The sequence below is a fragment of the Danio aesculapii genome, chromosome 1 (assembly GCF_903798145.1).
Source record: "Danio aesculapii chromosome 1, fDanAes4.1, whole genome shotgun sequence".
NCBI lineage: Eukaryota > Metazoa > Chordata > Actinopteri > Cypriniformes > Danionidae > Danio > Danio aesculapii.
The window spans coordinates 45,347,878-45,374,127 of NC_079435.1; the positions used below are offsets into that span (position 1 = coordinate 45,347,878).

At 32.0% G+C, this 26,250-nt stretch overlaps 1 protein-coding gene across 1 annotated transcript in view; it reads left to right on the forward strand.

The window, feature by feature from the left end:
- Window positions 1-26,250, forward strand: part of LOC130231672 (zeta-sarcoglycan) — a 482,284-nt gene that overhangs the window by 376,073 nt on the left and 79,961 nt on the right. Inside the window, exon 4 of the mRNA XM_056461045.1 lies at window positions 4,412-4,499. Within this exon, the coding sequence (XP_056317020.1) occupies window positions 4,412-4,499 (88 nt within the window). The remainder of the gene's footprint in view (window positions 1-4,411; window positions 4,500-26,250) is intronic.

The following is a 26,250-nucleotide window of genomic DNA, read 5'->3' on the forward strand; positions in this document are numbered from 1 at the left end:
CACATGCCTAATTCATACATGCACATTTATTATGCATTATACATTCAAGTGAATGTCTCTTTTTATGTTTTTGGTAAAAATTATATTGTCTGAAATATAAATAGGTGCATTTCAATCAAGTTGTTTGAACACTTAATGGAAACTTGGTGTGTAATGTTCGGTATTTTAGTTTATTCTGCAAATGCATTTCTATAACATTTCTAGAAAAAGGGAACTTAATAATAATAATAATAATAATAATAATAATAATAATAATAATAATAATAATAATAATAATAATAATAATAATAATAATAATAATAACAATAATAATAATAACAATAATAGTAAAAAAATAATAACAATAGTAAAAATTATATTAATAAGTATTATTATTGTTGTTGTTATTATTATTATTATTATTATTATTATTATTATTATTATCTTATTATTTTCTTAGTAATTTCTGACATTTTTTGCCTTATGAAATTGACATGTTTTGTTGTTCAATTGTCTCAAAATGGCACGTAAAAAAAATTTCTCTGCTCATCTGCCTTTAAAGGGACACACATAAAAAAATGTGTTTTTGCTCACACCCAAACAGAGATGGAATTCAATTCAACCTGTGCTAAATAATCTGTTGAACTTCAGGACCAGGAATAGGCAATGTTTATGATACATATATTTTAAATATGTATTTCAAAATCAAAATAGTTTTTTGTCATTTGTATTGATAGGTTGTATGAAAATGGATTGATATGTTGTATCAAATGACATTAGTGTCTTGTATTTTTGTAGTTTCAAAAAACTGTAAATACTTTGCAAGAAGTCTACAGTACATGACGACATCCTAAAAATTAGCCCATCTGATTGGTGCTTTCTCAGTTATTTGGCTTAGCTTGAGATCAGAACAGAAAACTGATTTATTTTTTAAGAAGGTGGTCAATGATTGGAGAATGGATGGAAATTATGCTTAAAGTAAGTAACAGACAAAGAGTGAAGGTATATTCAGGAGCAAGTCAACAACCATTGAAAATAGCTACTGAACAATGCTAAGACCAGAAATATATAACGGCTGTATAATGTACAGTATCAAAAAGAAATGAGATGAGAAAAGGCTATGGAGCCTTCAGAACATCATCAATCTCAATCTCAGTGCTGTAGGTGGAAATGCAGAGGAACTTTAGAAATAAAACACACCTAAAGATGGTGTGAATCTTGCGAGGTTAATAAAGTGGCGGAGAAAAGTCGTTGCTATTAAACATTGTTTACTTTACTAAGCCATTTTAATGGTGAACGGATTGATCCAATTGGCCTATTGATGGAAGGTTGGCCAAGAAATTTCTTTCTCCATTTTAAAAGTATTTTGTAGCATTTTTAATATACAAAAATACAGTATTTTATTTTAAAACATTCATGGCTCCTGTATTTTGTAGTCTATTTTGATACACCTAAATTTGAGGTATTTGGTATTTTATTTTAAGATACATTTCAATGTATTTTTGCCCATCCCTATTCAGAACAATATGCAGGATAATATCCCATATGTTCACAGTGGTGTCTTACTTAGACCACAGCACAAGCACTGTTATGGAAGAGGATGTTTAGGTCACTAGGAAAAAGAAGATATTGAATCCAGTTATCCACAGTATGCACCCCAGTGAATGCATCAACACACACACACACCTGGCACCCTGAACACATTCATGAACACACATTCTCTGACAGCCCCAGTATTATATACAGCAGTACTTCACAATGAACTCATAAACATTTGACTTTCGGCATATTTCATTTAATATTTCCTCAAGTCTGCATTTACACCTGCTAGTACCATCTGTTTGGCTGATCTGATCGCAAGTAAACAGTACTAAATATAGCTGTAAATTAATGTCAGTCATCTCAAGTCAAAACAAGAGTAAAAGTTGTTAGGTTTTTATGACTCAATGTGCATAAACCGACAGATGTTGATGAGATATTTTCACAACATTGCAGAAATGTTATTATATGATGTTGTTAGCAGAATGTGCCTGTCTTTTAATTAAAATTTATGTTAGACATAAATAATAATGATATTACTTTGATGTTTCTGACAATACTACTACTACTAAGTAAGTTAGTAATGTGTATTTATATGTTTGGCCATACACCAAAAGCGCTTCACAATCATGAGGGGGGTGGAGGTCTCTTCACACCACCAAGAGTGTGCAGCATCCACTTGGATGATGTGACGACAGCCACAGGACAATGGCGCCAGTGCGCTCACCACACACCAGCTATTGGTGGAGTGGAAAGATAGTGATAGAGCCAATTCGGTGGATGGTGTTGATTGGGAGGCCATAATGGGTAAGGGGCGATGGAGGGAATTTGGCCAGGACAAAAATTGCAACAACTACTGCTGCTGCTACTGATACTAATTTATTCATATATGGATGAATTAAAGCATAATTATAACACATTTCACTTAACCTAATATAGGAAAAAATATATTTAATTTAAGTTTATTTGTAACATGACATGTAAATAATTATGATGTCACTTTGATGTTTCTGACAATACTACCAATACTACTACTACTCATGCAGCTACTAATACTAATGCTAATTTATTAATGTATGGATGAATTATAGCGTATTTATAATTATAACACATTCCACTTAACTTAATATAGGAAGAATATACTTAACTGAAGTTCATTTGTAACATGACATGTAAATAATAATGATGCTAGTTTGATGTTTCTGACAATACTACCAATACTACTATTACTACTACTACTACTAGTACTACTCCTACTTCTGCTGCAACTAATACAAATGTATTAATTTATGGATGAATTATAGCATATTTATAGTTATAACACATTCCACTTAACTTAATATAGGAAACATCAATATTCTTGATGTTTCTGACAATACTACCAATACTACTACTACTACTACTACTACTACTGCTACTACTACTACTACTATTTCTGCTGCTACTAATACTAATGCTAATTTATTAATTTATGGATGAATTATCGCATATTTATAATTATAACACACTAAGCTAATATAGTAAAGTTATGCTTAACTGAAGTTCATTTGTAACATGCCATGTAAATAATAATGATGTTAGTTTAATGTTTCTGACAATACTACCAATACTACTAATACTACTACTAATACTTCTGCTGCTGCTAATACTAATTTATTAATTTATGGATGAATTTTAGCATAATTATAATTATAACACATTCCACTTAACTTCATATTGGAAAATTATACTTAATTGAAGTTAATTTGTAACATGACATGTAAATAATAATCATGTTATTTTGATGTTTCTGACAATACTAGCAATACTTCTACTAATTATACTACTACTGCATATTTATAATTATAACACATTCCACTTAACTTAGTATAGGAAAAATATTCTGAACTGAAGTTCATTTGTAACATGACATGTAAATAATATTGACGTTACTTTAATGTTTCTGACAATACTACTACTAAACTAGTAGTAAAACTACTACTACTACTACTCCTGCTGCTACTAATATTAATTTATTAATTTATGGATGAATTATAGCATATTTATAATAATAACACACTCAACTTAAAATAGGAAAGTTATTTTGTAAATATTATTATGTAAATGTTAGTTTGATGTTTCTGACAATACTACCAATACTACTACTACTACTACTACTACTACTACTACTACTACTACTACTCCTGCTGCTACTAATACTAATTTATTAATTTATGGATGAATTATAGCATATTTATAATAATAACACACTCAACTTAACATAGGACAGTTATTATGTAAATATTATTATGTAAATGTTACTTTGATGTTTCTGACAATACTACCATTACTTCTACTACTTCTACTACTACTGCTGCTTCTGCTCCTGCTACTATTACTAATTTATTCATTTATGGATGAATTATAGAATAATTATATTTATAACACATTCCACTTAACTTAATATAGGAAAATTATACTTAATTGATGTCTATTAAGTTTACTGTAACTCCAGAATTGTATTTCTAAATTGGAGTTCTAACTTGATTGATGTACATTAGAAAAACAAGTATTTACATGTTCATGTAAATAGTACAATACTAAAATAGTTTCAAACTTCTTACATAGTTTTTGGAAACACAAATAAGGCTGTGACATTTTAAAGCTGTATAAAGTAACGTCTATGAAAGGCTATTTTTTTCACAGTATATCTAGAATGTTTTATTTTGCTTTTACATTAGGTTGAATGCAAAGTAAAAAGAAACTAAAACCTTATGTAACATTGTTAATGGGATGCAATGTTGTATGATTATTTTCACTCTACTGTTTCTTCTTGTTCATATCTTAAAGTCCTTCTTTTTTGCATGATACTGTATCAAATAATCCATTTTTCTCTGTTCTGTATGTGTTTTAGGACAGTCCACTGGTCTTACAGTCGGACCGCAATGTGACAGTGAACGCACGGAATAACCTTGGCCAGCTGACAGGACAGCTCACTGTGGGTGAGTGGCAGTTTTAAACTATATTTCATGAGTTTATGCTGATTTCTCAGTGGGCAGTTTAATTTATGGCTCCTGCTTTTTTCATATACAAATATATTCTGTCTTTATAGTTCCCCCAAATCCCCCACCCCCCTTTTTAACCTGCTAATTTACATGAATTTAATTAAATTTGAATGAGAAAACAAAGCTCTTTGTTGACGGTTTAAAGAAACCATCACTGTTAGTAAGTTGGCAGCAAACATTACGTGAGTCGAAGTTGCTTTTATTTCACTTTCCTGATGGCATTTTAGTTAATGACACCCTCTAAATATACTTATAATAAACTGGACAAACTCTGGTGGTGATTCCTGTACAAAACTGTCTGCTATAGTCATGTGGGACCTTTTTTTTTCTTGTCTCCTGTCCACCTTCCATTAATTTGTGGCAGACATTTTCTGTTATTTGAAGTGTTTACCTGTTTATGTCACTTCAGTTTTTGTCAGCCTGATCTCACGAGAAAACGTAAGTATTTTATGTTTTGACAGTTTAGCTAATTCGTACGAATTTGTACGAGTTCAGTCGTACGAAATTGTACGATTTTAAAAAGGAGGCGTGTCACCTAACCCCACACCTAAACCCAACCGTCATTGGCGGATGAGCAAATTGTACTAAATTGTACGAATTAGATCGTACGAATTCGTACGAGTTAGACACTAAATCAAAAAGTTACGAATTGCCTTGAGATTGTGTTGGTTTTTGTTCTCTCGCTCTAATTTGTTGCTTAATAACCAATCAGAGTGCTTGGTTCAGCTGATGTCATGGCCTTTACTGCTATATATAGGAGATATATTGGAGAAATACGGGAAACTTTAAACTAGCACACCGTTGGTATAACTTTGTTTAGCTCGTGCTTTATTGAACAGACGCACGTCACCATAACTATAGCGGCCATTTTACTACTGAACTAAATTTATTTTTGTCTTGGTCACACTATTTGGAGGGCCACAACAAATTGTCTCGGGGGCCGGGTTTGGCCCACAGGCCACCAATTGAATAGCCCTGCTGTAGGCGTACAGTATGAAATGGACACTGTAATTCTGAGGATTTTGGAAAAGTGTTTTGAACAACTCCGATGAAGTGATGTAGACAGAACACTTTCATATGTCAAGAGATTTGTTTGTGTATGTGCTAAAGGAAAACCCTCTTTGGAATTAAAGACTACCGGTGTTGTATCAAAATCTGTCTCCTTGGTTGGCAAAACATACTCACATTTACACCTGTTGTCACACAGTTAAAAGCAATGGTAACACTTTATTTTGATGGTCCAATTGAGTATTAGTAGACTGTCTGCTTAATATCTGCTGATACTGCTGCTGAACAGACCTTCAGCCCTAACCCAAACCCTAACCCCAACCTAACAGTCTACTTATAATCTAATGAGAATTAGTTGCAATGTAACTTAAATTCAACAAATGGACCATCAAAATAAAGTGGGACCAATGCAATGCTTGCAGTTACACTTACAGCAGTTTATAATAAGCATTTTAGTGATTATTTTCCCACAGTTGACACTAAGAAGGAAAATTGAAGCACTGAGTGTAAATGTGTCATCGGCATCAGACATTTCTGATTGGCCGGGAGTAGACGTCTCACCTAGGTGCATTTGAACCTGCACACACTCATGGCAGCAACTTTTCCTTTCACACATAAGAATTTCTGCAATTTACTGTTACAACTTATTTGGGGAAATTGCTGCTACAGTATTTTCCAAAAAGGCCTAATTACACATGATCTCTTTACCTCAGTTTACCAGTTATTTTCTGGAAACGTCAGTATGCATGAAACCGGCTAATTGCTAGATTCATTCTGATCTAGCATTCAGTCCTAGGTTTAGGTCATATGCAAGGAGAAACTCAGACATTTCCAAAGGAAACCCAGTAACACTTTATTTTGATGGTCCATTTGAGTATTAGTAGACTATCTGCTTAATATCTGTTGATAATGCTCCTTCATTTAACTGACTATAAGAACCTTTGCAAGTACATGTCAACTTACACTACCCCTAACCCCAACCTAACAGTCTGCTTATAATGAGAATTAGTTGCAATGTAACTTAGATTCAACAAATGTACCATCAAAATAAAGTGTAACTGAAAACCCAGGCATTAATGCCTCAGACCATTGTTTTGTTTTCAGTAGGAGCTCAGTTTCACCATGGTGTTTGAGAAGACAGCGGGCTTTATTTTGGGACCTGCTGCCTGCCTGCTGGGCTCAGGACCTCCATCAATTACAATGCAGCCACAGGGGTTTCTGGAGTTCCTGAGTTTTCTGCTGTTTTCCAGAGAATCTTCTTCCCTTGTCAGGGATTTATATTTATTTTATTCCATACTTTTCTCCACTCAAGGGTATGCATAGTGTTTATGTTTGTGTGTGTTTGTGTGTGTGTTTGTAAAGCGCTACCTGACTCAAGCTTAGCTGTAAGATCAGAGCAGAAGAAACCACCCCTAAAGCCAGCAGAAGATGCTCTCGCTGAAATACTGCTCACACAGATCACAGCTTTGCTGAGCAAAGGAAAACAGAGAAAACAACAAACACACACGTTTGCCCTGTATTAGTAGCAGGCAGTGTTGTTTGTGTTGTGAGTTAATACTGAATTGCAAGGATTGGACAAAATTCGGAGCTGGCTAATTTGCTCCCATTTTGTACATGAATTGCAAGGTTAATTGTTGGCACAAAACAGAATTTGCAATTGTCTTTTTTTATCTGAAGTATTATTGTAGTACAAATAATATGTAATATTTGTGAATAAAATAACTTATGTATATGTAAATTAATTAATTATTTATTAGTTAGTTAGTTAGTCAGTCAGTCTGTTTGTTTGTTTGTTCATTCGTTTGTTTACTTACAGACTGTTATGGGTCTGGTTTAAGGCAAAGCAAGTTTATTTAGATTGCACATTTCATGCACAGTGGTAATTCAAAGTGCTTTACACAGACAAGAACAAAAGAAACAAGAAAATAAAATGATTAAAATGATTAAAAGTGATTAAAATAGATAGAAACAGATTAAATTGTGTTGAAACTGGTTATAAAATAATAAAAAAGAAAAGAAAGACAAAATAGTGCAATCTGTCGGACGTAGCACAGTGCTCATTCAGTAAATGCGCAGCTAAACAGATGTGTTTTCAGTCTTGATTTGAATGTACCTGATGTTGGAGCACATCTGATCATTTCTGGAAGCTGATTCTAGCAGCAAGGGGGGTGGGGATCTGAAGATCCTGCTTTGACTAAATTCTTGGAGTTTCTAATTTACTTGATTCTAATGATCTGAGTGATCTGTTAGGTTTGTATTCCGTGAGCATATCTGTAATGTATTGAGGTCCTAGGCCATTTAGTGATTTATATACTGTAGTAATACTTTAAAGTCTATTCTGAATGTAACAGGGAGCCAGTATAAAGACCTGAGGACAGGTGTGAAGTGCTCAGCTTTTCTGGTTCTGGACAGAATCCTGGCAGCAGTGTTCTGGATGAGCTGCAACTGTCTTTTTGGGAAGGCCAGTGAGGAGTCCATTACAGTAATCCACCCTGCTGCTGATAAAAGCATGAACAAGTACTCACTGCGTTGGAACTCTCTTAAATGTGTCTCTCTCTCTCTCTCTCTCTCTCTCTCTCTCTCTCTCTCTCTCTCTCTCTCTCTCTCTCTCTCTCTCTCTCTCTCTCTATTTCTCTCTCTCTCGCTGGCTGGTGTGTTAACTTTTGATTTTGTAGTAATGCCTTACTTGTTTAGCTTAATTTGTTTGTTTGTTATTTTGATACTTTGTTTATTTTTGTAGCAGGTAGTGGACATTAACTTTCATAGTCACATTTTGTTATTTATTTAGTTCAGCAAGGGAAGCAGTGGCCCGGAAGATTTTTTATTCTTTTTCACGGGAGCTAGGTAAGATCTCTCCAGGAACACCTGTCGTCAGGGAACTATGTTGTTTAGCTGCCCTACCTGTATACTGTTTTTGTTATTCATTTTTGTTTCTTCTTTTAAGGTTGATTTAATTAAATATATTGATGAGATGTCAATTTGCCATATTCAAGTGTCTGTGTCCTTCATATTTTTAGCTCAAATCCTGATTTCAGTTATAGAGCCAGTTTTGTTTTTTGGGCCGTAACACAGACATAATGGCTGTGCTCACATATAAATCATTTTTTAATATCTATGATGTGCAACAGATGAGGGGATGTCTACACATTTAAGTAATTAGTTTGATACAATTGTTATAATATATTTAATATTGTATAATTAATGATATTATGGGGAAGATGTATATTTAATTTAATTTTAATCTATTTTATTTTATTTTAATGCTTTCTAAATATGTTGTAATCAAATGCTGCATAAAATACAATATTTTCACTTTTTTTTTTTTTTTTTTCGAATGTGCAGGCATGTCTTGTCATGATCACCAGTGATCCGTCCTGACAGGTCACTGGTGAACTACAAGTGTCCTGTTTAGGAACTACAAATCCTATCAGGCCATGTTAAACCCCAGCTGTTCATCACGGCTGATGAGACTCACACACACACAGCTGAGACTTGTGATGACTGATCATTCAGACTATTTATACACCACACATACACAAGTTTCAGCTGTGTGTGTGTGAGTCTCATCAGCCGTGATGAACAGCTGGGGTTTAACATGGCCTGATAGGATTTGTAGTTCCTAAACAGGACACTTGTAGTTCACCAGTGACCTGTCAGGAAGGATCACTGGTGATCATGACATGTCTTTAATAGTATGAATAAAGAGTTCACAGATTGTAAGATTGTAAATTTAGCATCTACTTTCCTAATAAAGCCCAGCAAGCATCATCTTATGGCCTGTTTTATGATTAATGCAATGAATTAAAATGAAATCTCAGTCTCTTTGTTCCCCCATGGTGCTTAATTTAATTCTCAACAGGGCCAAAAATTAACCAATACCAATAAAGTAGATTATAATTCACTATATGTAATGTTGCCCCATAGTGCTTTCTTTTTTGTATAATTTGCTTAATATTGATTTAGTTTCACTTAAGACACCATAGTGACATACAGTATAGCTATCAGATATATTTATGCTTACTGTCTGTTGTGTACTGACTGATGTTGATTGTGTAACTGATGTCATTGTGATGTGACATCGTGTTTAAAATAATTCTTCATTTTGACACCAGCACAGATTGTTAAGCAGATGCTGTGTGAATTCCTCTATACACTGAGAGTTTGTTACCAAATTGGAGCCAATGTGTCCTCCATATCCCCTTTCTGACATTACCCACCCTGTGCGGGTCTATTGCCTTCAGGCCTGTTCGACATTGTCTGGACATTTAGGGAATTTCATCACAAGGATTAACTTCCAAACATGCAGCAAAAGTTATACTGTTTCACCTCTTTCTTTGTTTGTGTCCGTCCTCTCCTTGTTCTTTTGTCCCTGAAACCACTCACATATGTATTTATATATGTATTTATTTATTTTTTATATATAAACAGTATATTTGTATTTTTTAATAATATTTTCGCACTAATACTTTTAAAAGAGAAAATAAATAGTAATTTTTTGTATCTCACAAATAATTTTTCCCCTTGTTTATATTTATGAGCATTATGACACGATTAGCAGTGCGGTGTGGCTGTATATCTGCACTGGTGGGAGATACACAAGGGTGAAGGGTGAAGAGGCAGTACGAGTGCTAGTACTGGCAGAATTTAGCATGACTATCAATCAATCAGATTCAAGAACCAGACAGAACTGTCGTATAAATACGTGTCTATATATATATATATATATATATATATATATATATATATATATATATATATATATATATATATATATATATATATATATATATATATATATATATATATATATATAAGGGGGTACAACAAGGGGAACAAAAAAATATATGTTCTATATAATTTACAATAAGGGACAAAAAAATTATTTAATTTAATTTATAAATAATGAAAATGTAAATACTTATTCTTTTTTTACATCATTTTACATAAAATTAAGCAGATGCTATTTGAATTTTAATTTTTTTTACACACGTGAGAGTTTGTTACCAAATTGGAGCCAGATTTATTGCCTTCAGCCCTGTTCGACATTCTCTGCACATTTAGGGAATTTCATTGCAAGGATTAACTCCCAAACAGCTAGCAAAGTTATACCGTATCACCTCTCGCCCATGCGCTCCTGTTCACTGTTTGTTTCTCTGCTCTCCTTGTTCTCTCGTCCCTGAACCCACTCGATGCAAGAACATTAATCTTCCAACAGAAATTGTATGGAGGTGCTGAGAGCCAGAGAGCTGGTCCGTCCTCTGATAGCTTGGCCCAGGAGTGCAGAGGTCTCTGTTTTTATAATACGGCCCATAAGTTTAGGTGATTGATGCTCCGCTGCGTTGTAGTGAGCGTGAAGCAGGAGCTCTGTGATCATGACTTTATCCTGTGTTCATAAGGGAGTCGCTTAAATATCTGAGAGCTGTAGTCTGTCATGGTCTTCGTGGCTTTAGGCCCAAAACTCTCAACCTTGGAGTCGCAGCCTAACTTAAGGTCATTGGAATATGCAAATAGTGTCTCAGACAATTTATGTGACCTGTATATTATTCAGGGAAAATATGCTTAAGTGTTTCCTCAACTTTGTGCACTATGTCCTAGGGCTTGATTTTTATTAAAATGATCTCATAACATTTTTGTTGAAGTGTACTGTATGAAGGTCACGTTAAAAGGATAGTTCACCCAAAAGTGAAAATTAGCCGTTAATTTACTCAGCCTTAGGATATCTGAGATTAGGTGACATTTTTCTTCAGTGGAGCATTAATGAAGTTTTTTTTTAAGCTGAAATTGAGGTCCTTGGTGATTTATGATATGCAAGTTAATGATGACCAGTACTTTCAGATTTAAAACAAACGTACAGGTAGGCCTGTCACAATAAGGGATTTTTGTTGTGCAATATATTGTTACAGGAATTGTTTTGATAAGTGTCGTTTTGACATCCTTTTATGTCACCATATTTTATAATGATTATATAACAGCATAATAATGCAAATAGCCATAAACACTTTAACCCTTGTATGGTGTTCAGGTCTGTGAGACCCGTTTTTCAGTTTTTATCATACAAAAAATTAAACAATGAATTATTTTATCAACCTGAAATTCATTGGCTTTGACTTATTTTCTGTGAAGAACATAAATCCGAACAAATTTTCAATGACCGCATACTGTACCTCCCCCCACACATTTACATTACATATACAAGGTGTTCCGGTCCACTTGAACTAGGTCTAATAAAAGTCTTGAAAGTGTAGGTCCAGTGTTCCTACACTCTGTCTTCCTCCTTTTTGGTGCTGCTGTTTTATTCCCCTCCCTCTCCTGCTCCCGCACAAAGTTGCAACATTGTTGAAAATTCAACTATCAACACTGTCTGCTTATACATTCCTGCACATTGTACCCTCTCTCTTGCAGGAACCAAGCTTTATTTTCTCACACCCTGTCTCATCTGTGCATTAGGGGCATAATATTATAAATAAGACTTTGCCAGTGTGGTTCCTTATCACAACTGATCAAGATGGCCAAAAGAGTATCTGCTGCGAGGGCTTTGCAATTGATAGTGGAAGAGAGAGGAGCTTTTGATGATGATGTCCAAGACCATGGTGGGAACAATACGAAAAAACAAATCTGTGGGTTAATAACATTAATAAAAAAAAAAAAAAAAAAAAACGAGAAGCACATTAATTCATCAATATAATCTAACAAAGGTAAAGGGGGAAAAATAACCATGTTTGCTGTTCATATGGCTTGTAATTTGGATGAAGTAAACATTTGTTGAGTAATTTAACATAAAATTGTTTGATAGTGTTCATTTGGAAAGGTAAAACTCTAGCGGGCCATTATGTATACAGTACTATTAAATGTCCTGTTAGGTAAATGTTTAATTATAAATGTGAACACCAGTGAGGTAGAATGTAAAGGTCATTGTAAAATGGCTTTAAAGTTATTTGTGAGTTTTTGTAAATATATATTGCAATGGCAAAAATTATTGAGGTCATCTTCGAGTATTGCATAAGTCGATTTATTGATTATTGTAACAGATCTGCGTAAAGGCAAACGAAATTATTACCCATGGCTCCTGATAACAGATTAAGACTGTAAATCAATTGTTTTGTGCAAGAATCTGAACAGTATTTTTTTATTAAAACTATATTACTTTTAACCATACCTTAATACCTGGCCTGAACTGACCTGAACCTGATTAATTTTTAAAAGAAAAATCGGACCTGAGCCAGACATGATGAAATTAGACCTGAGACGAACCCGACCCAACCGCAATACTGCAGTCAGTCAGGAAAAAAAAAATCCTGCTGTCCAGCTGATTGATTTGTCTACTTTTCCATTTCTTTTCTTATTTAAAATGTATTTAATATATTATTACTTATTATTAAAATTCATCATTGTCAAATAATTATTTCTGAGTTCTTCTTTAAATTTGGGACCACTGGATTTAAAATACAAATGTGATAGTTTTATAAAAAAAAAAATCGATAGCTTAAATCATGGATTCATTAGTGTTGTCTACAATGTTCACCTCATCTTTAGTTAAGAAATTCCACATATAATAACAACAACAATATTATTATTATTATTATTAATAATAATAATAATAATAATAATAATAATAATAATAATAATAATAATAATACCATATCAGTTTGGGTCACAATCGATGCTATTACCTATTGCCTTAGTAGTAAAGTATGAGATTATTCGTGATATGAATTTATTCTGCATTCCTAATCCTAACCAAAACCTAAACCCAACTTCTACCTTACTAACAGCTAAATAGTAGTTTATTAATTAAGCTAGTAGTGTTAATTAATGGTTTGTTAATACCATCAATTGTGACACGAAAATGCATAGTAATGAAGTGAGTGCATTTCCTGTGAGTGAGTGATATCAATTTATTGTATCAATTTATGGTTATTCACCGAAAATATTAAGGAAACTTAATGTTAACCAGATTACAGGTTACTGTAGCAAGTAAAAAAAAGTGTATCATTAAAACCACAGGAATTTTAACTGAGTATACTGTAAAAAAAACATAAAAGTAATTGTAAAAAAGCTGGCAGATGCGGGTGTCAGAATTTTACAGTTAAAAATACAGTAGACTTTCTAAATTCACAGTAAACTACTGTAATTCATTAATTCATGCAATTCTAAAACATCACAATTTAACAAGTATTACCATCTACATTTTATCTTTGTCATACAACAACAAAAACAACACTAAAAGCAGGTGGTGATGGGAAAATTAAATGTTAAGCCAAGGCTCAGCTCAGATTGCCTATCCACACGATTAAATTACTGAAAACCATCATGGTATGAATAGCATTTAACAGCAATAGATATAACATAAAATTCAATGTTCATAATGTTAAGAAAAAAGTACATTTACAGTAATACATCGTAAGTAAACTTACTGTTGGACCAGTTACAAAGCACATTTATTTTACATTACCTGAGACCCAAAGAATTAATACCAAACCCGATGAAGTTTTGGACCCGAAACCCTCTCAGATCACAAGTTAAACCTTTTTTTTTTTTTTTTTTTTTATCCTGGTGGACCCATGAAAAACTCAACCTCAAATTCACACCCTTGACAGATCTGAGCACAGTGTAGAGTTTGAGATTACAGTTCCATAATAACATGCAGCATATCAAATTCTGAGAGTATGTGAAGTTAGTCTTCTTAAATGAGATCACCAAGGACCACGGTGTCAGCTAGAAATGCTCTTTAATGTTCTTTTTTTCTGAAAAAAAAAAAAAAGTCACCTACATCTTGGATGGCCTGAGGATAGCCTTAATATACAGAGCAGAGCTGTCACAGGGCCTGTGCCAAGTGTGCGATCACACAGGGCCTTGCGCCTTCATAGGGCCCCATGCCAATCTGACAACTAACTTTTTAAAATCTAAATAAAATACTTTTAAAGTTCATAATTTTGATGTTTTAAAGTCTATAAGGTCATAGCATGTAATGTACTGCAATGCTGAAGCCTATTATGTTGGCTATTATGCTAAAAAACTCTTAAAGCACCCCATTATGCTTTAGGAATACTGCCTTCCTTGCAGCATGTTATGTAGCTGGTTATGTCTGATTCTGATTGAAAAACCCTGTTAACAGTGCCCTGTGACTATTATTAATAGAAGATAACTGATATGCTAAATCACTATACATTATATTATCTGGATTCATGAGCATTGTTTAAGAGAGATGTTATCGTCATAACACTGTTTAAGAGAGATGCTTTTGCGCATGCAATTTCTTTCACTCTCTCATGCTCTTTCTTTCCCTTTTTGATCATATTTTTGCTATAGTTGACAAATTATAATTTTCAGAATTAAATCAAAACACATTTAATCAAATCATGAGTATTTTTGTATAGAATATTTAATTAGATATATTTTTTTTATTTTATCCTCATCACCTGCTTTAAGTGGTGTATTTGTCTGTGTGTAATAAAGGGTGCATTGTAGATGTATTTTTAATGCATACAATCTGAAACATATTTTGTTCTTTTGAATTGCATCATGGGATCTTGATGTTCCCTCCAACAACGTTTGTTGAAGAAAAGTAAAGTAAATGAGACTTTTATTGGCATTTTTAATAGTTTTAATGGTATATTGTCTTGATTGGTGTTGTAAATTATGGTTCAAAAACCTGGTAATAAATAATAATAATAATAATAATAATAATAATAATAATAATAATAATTATTATTATTATTATTATTATTATTATTATTATTATTATTATTATTATTATTATTATTATTATTATTATTATTATTATTATTATTATTATTATTATTATTATTATTATTATTATTATTATTATTATTATTTATTCATTCATTCATTTTCTTTTCGGCTTAGTCCCTTTATTAATCCGGGGTTGCCACAGTGGAATGAACCGCCAAACCATCCAGCACATGTTTTACACAGCGGATGCCCTTCCAGCTGCAACCCATCTCTGGGAAACATCCACATACACACTCATTCACACTTATACACTACGGAAAATTTAGCCTACCCAATTAACCTATACCACATGTCTTTGGACTGTGGGGGAAACCGGAGCACCCGGAGGAAACCCACGAGAACGTCATAGAATCATGTCATGAGAAACATCATAATACTGAAACTCTTAAAGGGCACCTATGATGAAACTCCTCTTTTGGATGCTGTTTAGACAGAACTGTGTGTGGGTATAGTGCCTCTACTCAAGCCCGGTTTAGGAATTCAGAGGCCCCTGGGCACAATGTCTTGTAGGCCCCCTACCTGGCCGCACCCCTATAGTTGAATTAAAAAATAAGATTAATAAAATATTTTTAAATAAAATTAATCTATAATGTATTGCTCGCATTTTTAAAATAAATGATATGAAATGATATATATATAATCCTTCTAGTCTACAAAGATTTAACTTATTTTTAAAGCATTTAAAGCACACTTTGAAAAAAAATACTAATACAACTAGTGAAAATGAATGGATTTTTAAATACTTGTTCAAGTTCAAAGAAGCAGTACTAATATATATATATATATATATATATATATATATATATATATATATATATATATATATTATGGTATTTTTATTGTATAACTTATAATGCATATGATTTGGAAATAACACATCTCCAATTCAGTTCTATGAATCTGAGTCTTTTATAATACACACACTTATTAATGATTCCTACTTGTCTTCCTTGTGATGAAGAGTTGGCAAAATCTGATGTAGTGGGTAAAAAATGAAGAACGCATTCATCAGACGCTGGATTCGAACCACGTTCATGATCGATCGCGTCAAAACATGTTGCCATGCGCTTTACGAGCTACGCCATTCACACTGTTGTTGGTTGTGCTCTATCGTTATGTTGTCTCTGTCAATCAAATGGTGATAGGCGGGAATCACTCAACTAGCTTATTCCAACAAGGTGCGCTATTTGCACTCCAAAATTGGCATTTTTTTTCACCATCGCAGGGGCCCCAAGTGCGTACGGGCCCGTGGGCCTGTGCCATAATGCTCATTGGTTAATCCGGCCCTGTGTCTACTGTCATATCGGATTGATAGAAACACAATAAGTCTTTTTTTATATTCTAATATTAAATATAGGAACCAAATCCCTCCCATTTTGAGGCCCACTGCAACTTGAAGTAGGAGTGCGGTTTCCCCGCCCGCCGAATTGATTGACAGCTGTGTACTAACATGTCTCCGTAGTAACGCGTATAATCATATTCATAACACAAGATGTGTGTAAAGCAACTGAGATTAAAAGATCTCTTTAGCTCTTCTGTGTTCAGCAATACCTCAACAATGAGTTTTACAAGTTTAAAACGTTTCCAAAACAGTGCATGTTTGTATTAAAGACAGTAAAATTGCTTCGTAATTCTTCACCACAGTTGTGTGTCAGTACACTTATAAAATTCAAGTTAATGAAGTGATTCTTTCACTATATTAGACTTGTCATGATACTGATTTTCAGTACCAAAATTAAAAAATGCAATTTCCAACTAACAATTAAGCGATGTTGAATGCGCTGTTGAACCGAAGCCTAGGAGGACATTCCTAAAGATACCACGTAAAATAAATGTATAGTGAGCAATCTCTTTGGCTCTGACACGCACATGGGAATGGTGGGCGGGGAGGACCTGCTCATCTGCATTAAAGGCACAGGCACCAGAACAGCTACAAAGTCAGAACAGCTCAAATTTCCAATATACACAAAAGTATAACACATAATCTGATGGGTATTTTGAGCTGAAGCTTTACAGACACATTCTGGAGAGACAAAAGACTTATGTTAAATCTTGAAAAAAGGGATTAAGTAGGTGCCCTTAATGAATGGATATTTTTATTACAGTGGACAGTTGTGGGCACATCAATGTAGGTGTATGTTCCACAGCCTACATACATCAAAGATGGAGATTTAAGTTAAAAACAAATATATGGAAAGAAAAGACAAGTTTAATTATAAAGCACATTTCATACACAATGATAATTCAATGGTCAGGACATTTAAAAAATAAATATAACAACATTAAGTTACTCATTTTCACTTTGGGAGATAAAATTGATTTATTTATGTAATTTAAAACGGTGCAGCATCTTCTTCTTCTTCTTCTTCTTCTTCTTCTTCTTCTTCTTTTATTAATATCAATATTAATATTAACATTATTATTATTATTATTATTATTATTATTATTATTATTATTATTATTATTATTATTATTATTATTATTATTATTATTATTATTATTGATATCGATATTAATATTAATATTGATATTAATATATTGGTTAATTTAATTAATATATTAATATATTGTTTAATATGTTGTTTAATATGTTGATATTAATAATATTAACATTAATATTAATATTAATATTTGAAGAGTCACCAAACACTGTAAATTCAGCAGATCAAAACCAAAATAAAGTTAGGCTGACCTTTTAGGATGCCCTCTCACATAATGACCTTCCAGAACTGCGTGTTTCTCAAAAACTGACATCTAAATAATGCTCCTCAACCCTCTTGCAGGAACGTTCTGCCCTGCTAAATTATCAGGCGGCAGGATTTAGTTGGAAGTGTTGACGGGATGTTTGCTGGGAGTGAGCTGGTGATGAAATGCGGTATCAAGCCTGTGCTGTCAGATCTTGTTTTCATTCTCCCTCTCCGTCCCTCCATCCTTCTCCGCTAACCTGAGGCATCCCGCTGTTTACCATGAGGTCCCCGCACAGATGATTGAAATCTGGAGACAGGGAAATAATGTGTGCATGGGCTGTTCTCACGCTCCGTCTCCTGCTGTGAGCTTGTCTCTCCTCTGAACACCTCCTCCAGAGGCCAAACAGCTGAGAGGACATTGAGGGAACGCAGCATCTGCTTTTTGTCTTATTGACTTTTCATTTTTAGAAGTGTGGAGCACATAATGAATGGCTTCTGTGCTTAGAGGGAGTGGGAGATGATTTCATTAGCGCTGGGTGACGGAGAGGACATGAGCGGTAGATGCTCTGGGGGGCGGACAAGGACAGCAGGAAGACGAGTGTGACAAAGGGGACTCACTTGTGGACAGGGATGTCTACAGTAACTTCCAAAAGCATCCTTTACTAAACTTTGTTCAATTGACATTCATGTTGCTTTTTAAAGACAGTGGGCTATGATGAAATAGTTGCATGGATAATTGAGTTGCGTTGGTTGAAATAACTTTGTTAATGAATACTTTAATACTTTAATGTCTGATTAGAAGTCATAAAAATACTTGATGACATGATGTGTGTGAATAATTTATTATGAACAACGCCTTAAGTCTTGTCAAATATGGTATACACCAACTGAATTACACTGGAATAAGTAATAATTTCTGATATGTTATGAAATGCATGCATTTGTTTAAAAAAAAGGCAGGATTTTAGGAAGAAGAAGAAGAAAAAAGTTACCAGGAAGGCTTGTCGCTAAACAAAAGTTCCATTTGAATGGAAGTCATGGAAAAGGATGAATAAGATTTCTCAAATTCATACGAATTTGTCAAAAGGTCACCAATAAATAAATAAATAAATAAATGCATAAATAGATGATTAAAGAAAAAATAAATAAATGAACATATTAATAAATAAATAAACAAATAAAATACAACATAAATTTAAATAACTAAACAATCAAATAAGTACATAAAACACAAAATAAATAAACAAACAAAAAAATGATTTTTTTAATCAATGAATGAACATATAAATAAATAAATAAATAAATAAATAAATAAATAAATAAATAAATAAATAAAATACAAAATAAATTTAAATAACCGAACAATCAAATAAATACATAAAACACAAAATAAGCAAACAAATAAATGATTATTTAAAAAATGAATGAATGAACATATAAATAAATAAACAAATAAATAAACACAGAAACGAACAAATGCATAAATAAATAAATAAATAAAAAACAAAATAAATTTAAATGGCCAAAAAATCTAATAATTCATTCTAAATAAATAAATAAATAAATAAATAAATAAATACAATTTCAGTAACAAACCAATCAAATAAATACATAAAACACAAAACAACTGAACGAAACGAAAAAAACAAACAAACAATTTTTTTTTAATTTAATAAATAAATAAAATACATAATAAATTGAAATAGCCAAACAATCAAATAAATACATACAAAACAAAAACGAGCAAATAAATAAATAAACACAATTTCAACAACCAAACAATCAAATAAATACATAAAACACAAAACAAACAAACAAATAAATGAATAAACATTGCTGTTAAATGTAGCAATTGTCTTAATTGTCAAGACATTAAGAGAATCATAAAATGTCTTTTTTTATCATTTAGATGTAGTAAGCACAGTACAGTTTTGAACTTTCTGTACAGTTTTGAACTTCCTTATTAGAAAAAAAGTGGTGTGTACTGTACTTCATAAAAATTGTGAATTTTAAAACATTTTAATGCTTTTCTTATAAGATTAGTTCCTCAAACTCGGAAAGTACTGCTGTGTGCCCACATTCATAGATGGACATTGTCGGAATACATAAATGATCTGTAACAGACGAAGAAATAGGGTTTGCATTTAAAAAAAAATGTTACATTGCATGCATTACGTTTGGATCCAAAATAGCGAGCACCACATCATCTTTAAATTTCAGTCTTACTGAAAATCCTCCTAAACTCGTTTGTTGTAAAATGTAGCAAACAAAGGACCAGGTTCTTACTGACATGGAGCTTTGTTAGTTCATCCACTTTTTCCTGTTGCTGTGATCAGAAGAAAGACAAAGTAAAGACTGTTTTTACAGAACCTGGCACTGCACAGCATCTTGTCGTCTTCAAAGTCTCCCCTATTGTTAGGTAGTTGTAAAGATCTGCTTTTGTCTCTCTTGTTATTTACCTGCCACAGTATGAATCAGTAGGTGGAGCTAAATGTGCTTTGATGTAGAAGCAGGAGGCGGAGTTTAGCCATAAACAAAGATACATGATAAAGTGGCATATTACAAAACTTGTCATTTTGACAGATTATCTTAAACGGATAGTTCACCCCAAAACATAATAATTGGACTCACTATTTATTCACCCTCAGGTGTTTTCAAACCTGAATGAGTTTCTTTCTTCTGTTGAACACAAAATAGGATATTTTGAAGGAAGCTAAAAACGTGTAACCATTGACTTCCATTGTAGGAAAACGAAAAAAAAGAAAAGGGTGGGTTAAGGATGACAAAGTTAAAATTTTTGGTGAACTATTCTTTTTGGTGAACTATCCTTTAAATGGGATGACATGGTGGCTCAGTGGTTAGCGCTGTTGCCTCACAGCAAGAAGGTTGCTGGTTTGAGTCCCGGCTGGGCCAGTTGGCATTTCTGTTTGCATGTTCTCCCGTGCTCGTATGGGTTTCCTTCAGGTGTATTCCTTCAAAATTGGCCGTAGTGTATGAGTGTGTGTGAATGTATGGGTGTTTTCCAGTACTGGGTTGCAGCTGAAAGTGCATCCGCTGTGTAAAACAAATGCTGAATAAGTTCACAAATGCTGAATAAGTGGTTCATTCCGCTGTGGCAACACCTGATAAGTAAGGGACTAAGCTGAAGGAAAATAAATGAATGAACATTCCGTTAAATATTGACTGTTTTTATACCAACGAGAACATTTTGATTTCTTTAATTTACAGTTTGTGTTTATAGTATACGATTACCGGTTTCAAGGTTGTAAAGTTTCTGATGGTTAATATTACTGTTTAAAATTTTCATTATCATTAAAACCGTGATTGATTATTGCTATTTTGAAAACCTATGGTAAATACTTCATTGCAATTAGCTGTTATGTAAATGCATGTTTATTTATTCTATTCTTTTCATTTAAAATGTCTGCTGCCCATTATTAATAATATTGAACTGAAATTTTTTTATAAATAATTGCAAATCAAATTGCAATATCAGTCAGTCAAATAATAATTTTAAAAAATGTTCAAATATCCTTGTTTATGATGTTATTTTTAAACTCAAAATTAGCTGGGATGCCTCGAGAGTGTGTGCCTGTGGCATTTATTTTTTATATATTTTTTTGGTAATATTAACAAAACTGTGATAGAATTGATATTTGTGATAAATATTCATAATTATAATCATGATATGAACGTTTCAAATCATTACATCTTTAGTTTATAGTTCAAAGATTGCATAGGCAGTTTTGATATCGTCATTATATAATGGTCATAACACTGATTTAGATGACTTTCATGTATTAGGTCATTTGTAAAATAATCAGGAATTGCTATTAGATTGTATTCTCTACAACTAGATATATATTCCAGTTATTTCTAGAGACCACAGATATGCTCACTACAATGCATAATTCAGTTGAAAATGAAAGTAAATTAAGATTAAAAATGTAATCTAAGATTAAAGTGTAAGTACAGGTAAAGTCGAAAATTTTAGCCCTCCTGTGATTTTTATTTATTTATTTATTTATTTATTTATTTATTTATTTATTTATTTATTTATTTATTTATTATTATTATTATTATTATTATTATTATTATTTATTTTATTTTTTTTTTTTTTTATTTTATTTTAATTTTTTTTATTTTGTTATGATGTTTAACAGAGCAAGGGAATTTTCACAGTTTTTCCGATAATATTTATTCTCATGGAGAGAGTCCATTTTGTTTTATTTTGGCTATAATTAAAGCAGTTTTTTTTTTTTTTTTTACAATTTTATGTTCAATATTGTTATTGTAATTTTTTCCCGGTTGTTCTTGAACAAACCATCGTTATACAATGATTTTCCTAATTACCCTAACTTGCCTATTTAACCTAGTTAGGCCTTTAAATATCACTTTAAGCTGAATACTAATAAAATATTATGTACTGCCAACTTGCCAAAGATTAAATAAATCAGTTATTATTATTGAGTTATTAAAACTATTATGTTTAGAAATGTGTTGGAAAAAAAAAAATAAAAAAAATAAAATATATATATATATATATATATATATATATATATATATATATATATATATATATATATATATATATATATATATATATGGGCTAATAATGTACTGGACCAATAATTCAGAAGAGCTAATAATTCTGATTTCAACTGTACATAAAGTCAAACCGCAGAGGGAAAAATTAGGCAATTTTGATAGGTGTAACATAAATGTGATATAACAATTGTAGTTCCTGTTGCCAGGGCATTATAAGTAATGCTATTATTTATGAAAGCACTAACCATTAATAAGCTCTATTTTTGATTAACGGGTCCAACATTGCTGTTTATTTCTTCAGCTGACACTCAAAAAGTGATTTGTTTAGTCCATTTTGGCTGTTCAAGGACTAAATAAAGTTTTCTCCGAATCAATTATGCATGTATGTATTTAAATTCCAGTCCATCAAGGAAACTCAATGTAATATTTCAAAAGTTTTTATTCCATTGCATCCACTGCAGGGCATGAGGGATCCAATTTAAATGTAGATATACCTGGAAATTTCAAAACAGCTGCGTCAAAGTGCTCCAGTCACCAATTATAAGTTTCACGGCACCAAAAAAAATCCAGTGATTTGAGTGATTAGTTCCAAGTAATTAATCACGGTAAGAATACACTTGGAAAGTGTGCATGCATGTAGACGAATGCTCAGAAATTTAATGTGCTGTTTTATGTTGTGTAATTTAGTCCGAATAAATTGCTAGTTTTAAATGAATATCATCATTTGCAATGCCACATTGCCGCTTGGAGGTAGTGAGCTTAAGCCCTCCAAGGGGAGCGAGGGAGTACCTGAAGAACAGTATGGAGATTAATGTGTGTGAATACAGGCATCAGTCTTCAGGGCTGTGTTTGCTGATTATGACAGCAGCTCTGATTATTTATCTCTTTATGCTGTCCACAAACCACACCCAAACACATGCGCGCACACACACACTGATTAATGCAGCTGGACAAAATTCACCCATTTCCTCTTTAATTGATGACAGTTATTAGGTTCAGATAAATAATGTAACTTTCCAACTGTTTTATTATTTTTTTTTATTCGATTTTTTTACTGGCCTGCTTTGCTTTGCCTTTATTTTGTCAATTTGTTTACAGCAATGTTACTTTAGTTGAATTATCATTAACAGAAAAATTACAAACTAACTTAAATTAAATTAAACAAAATAATAAAATAAAATATTACAAAATAATAAAATAAAGTATACTAAAATAAAATAGTAGAATAAAACAAAATAATAAAATAAAAAGAACAAAATAAACAAAATAATGAAAAAAACAAAACAAAATAATAAAATAATAAAATAAAGTACTAAAATAAAATAATAGAATAAAACAAAACAATAAAATAAAATAATAAAACAAAATAAATTTAATTAAAATAAAACAAAAGCAACACAATAGAATAAAACTAAATAATAACATAAATAATTATATAAAATATTATTAATTAAAAATTAAATAAAACAATAAAATAAAATAGAACAAAACAAAGCAAAACAACATAATAAAATAAAACAAAATAATATAATTAAATAAAACAAAATAATACAATAAAATAAAACAAAATTATTATTCATTTATTTATTTATTTATTTATTTATTTATTTATTTATTTATTTATTTATTTATTTATTTAGGTTTTATATACTTTTTCTTAAGTGGATGTCGGCATTAGAGATGAACATTTCTTTGGCTTGCATCACCTCAGGTTGTTTACTCATATGGTCAAAGTGTTTCCAATCAGAACCTCCACGTTTAATATCAGCAGCATTTTGCACAGATGTTCATCCTCGTTCAAGTCCATCTGTAGCCTCTTGCTTTAGCTGCAATGATAATGAAGCTAAATATTTACAGCACATTTTTATATGATTCAACACACTATTATAAATCAGAGGTTTTCTGTTTTCTGCATTTTTATGCAATGGACCCTAAATATGCTGACTAACTTTGTAAAGGACCCCTTTCTGAACTACAAAATATATCAAATATAATCAAAGGTGTATACAATAATTTAATAAAACAAAATAAAATAAAAAAATAATAATAACAACAACAACAACAACAACCATCATAATTATAACTATTATTATTATTATTATTATTATTATTATTATTATTATTATTATTATTATTATTGTTATTATTATTATTATTATTATTATTATTATTATTATTATTATTATTATTATTATTATTATTATTATTATTATTGTCATTGGCTATAAAACAAACAGTGACTTGCAATGATTTCCAATGACGTCCCCAACAAACCTAGTTAATTCCACTTTAAGCTAAATACTCAATACAGCAATAATTACTTGTAAAATATTATGTAAAGTCATCATGGAAAATAAATAATAATAATAATAATAATAATAATAATAATAATAATAATAATAATAATAATAATAATAATAATAATAATAAACATTAGTTATTAAAATAAAATATGCTTTTTAAAATGTTTAAAAATCTCATCTCTGTCAAACAGAACATATGTTTAAGAGAATAACATTTTCACAAAAAGGCTAATAATTTTGCATTCAGTTGCTTACACTCACCCGTCACTTTATTAGGTACACCTTAGTACCGGGTTAGAGCCACTTTTGCCTTCAGTGCTGGCTTAATTATTTGTGACATAGATTCAACAAGGTACTGCAAATATTCCTATATCCAAATATTCAAAGTTTTTGGTCTATATTGGCATGGTAGCATCACGCAGTTGCTGCAGATTTGTCAGCTGCACATCCATGATGTGAATCTCCTGTTCCACCACGTCCCAAATGTGCTCTATTGAATTGAAAACTCGTGAGTGTGGAGACCATTTGAGTAAAGTGAACTCATTGTCATCCTCAAGAAACCAGTGTGAGATGATTCATGCTTTGAGATGGTGCATTATCCTGCTGAAAGTAGACTGTGGTCATAAAGGGATGGACATGGTCAGCAACAATACTCAGATAGGCTGTGGCGTTGACACAATACTCAAATGGTGATAATGGATGCCATAATAATAATAATGTGCCAAGAAAATATCCCCACTCATTACACCACCAGCCTTTAACGTTGATACAAGGCAGGATGAATCCATGCTTTCATGTTGTTGACGCCAAATTCTGACCCTATACCATCCGAATGTCGCAGCAGAAATCAAGACTCGTGTGTGTGTGTATATATATATATATATTTGTCAATTGAATTCACAAACTACTTTGAGGAAAACACTGAGCGTGGTCAGTCAAGGTTTTTCAGGGTATTCGAAGGAAATCAAATGTTTTGCTGTTCAAGAGTATATATATATATATATATATATATATACACACACTCTTGAACAGCAAAACATTTGATTTGACAAATTTCAATTCAATTCAATTCACCTTTATTTGTATAGCGCTTATACAATGTAAATTGTGTCAAAGCAGCTTCACATAAAAGGTCACAGTAAATATGAACAGTGTAGTTCAGTTTGTAGTGTTTAAGTTCAGTTCAGTTGAGCTCAGTTCAGTGTGGTTTAATAATCACTACTGAGAGTCCAAATATTGAAGGGCAAATCCAACGATGCGCAGCTCTACAGATCCCGAACCATGCAAGCCAGTGGCGACAGCGGAGAGGGAAAAAAAAACTTCACTAATGGCGAAAGTGAAAAAAAAAAAAAAAAAAAAAACCTTGAGAGAAACCAGGCTCAGTTGGGC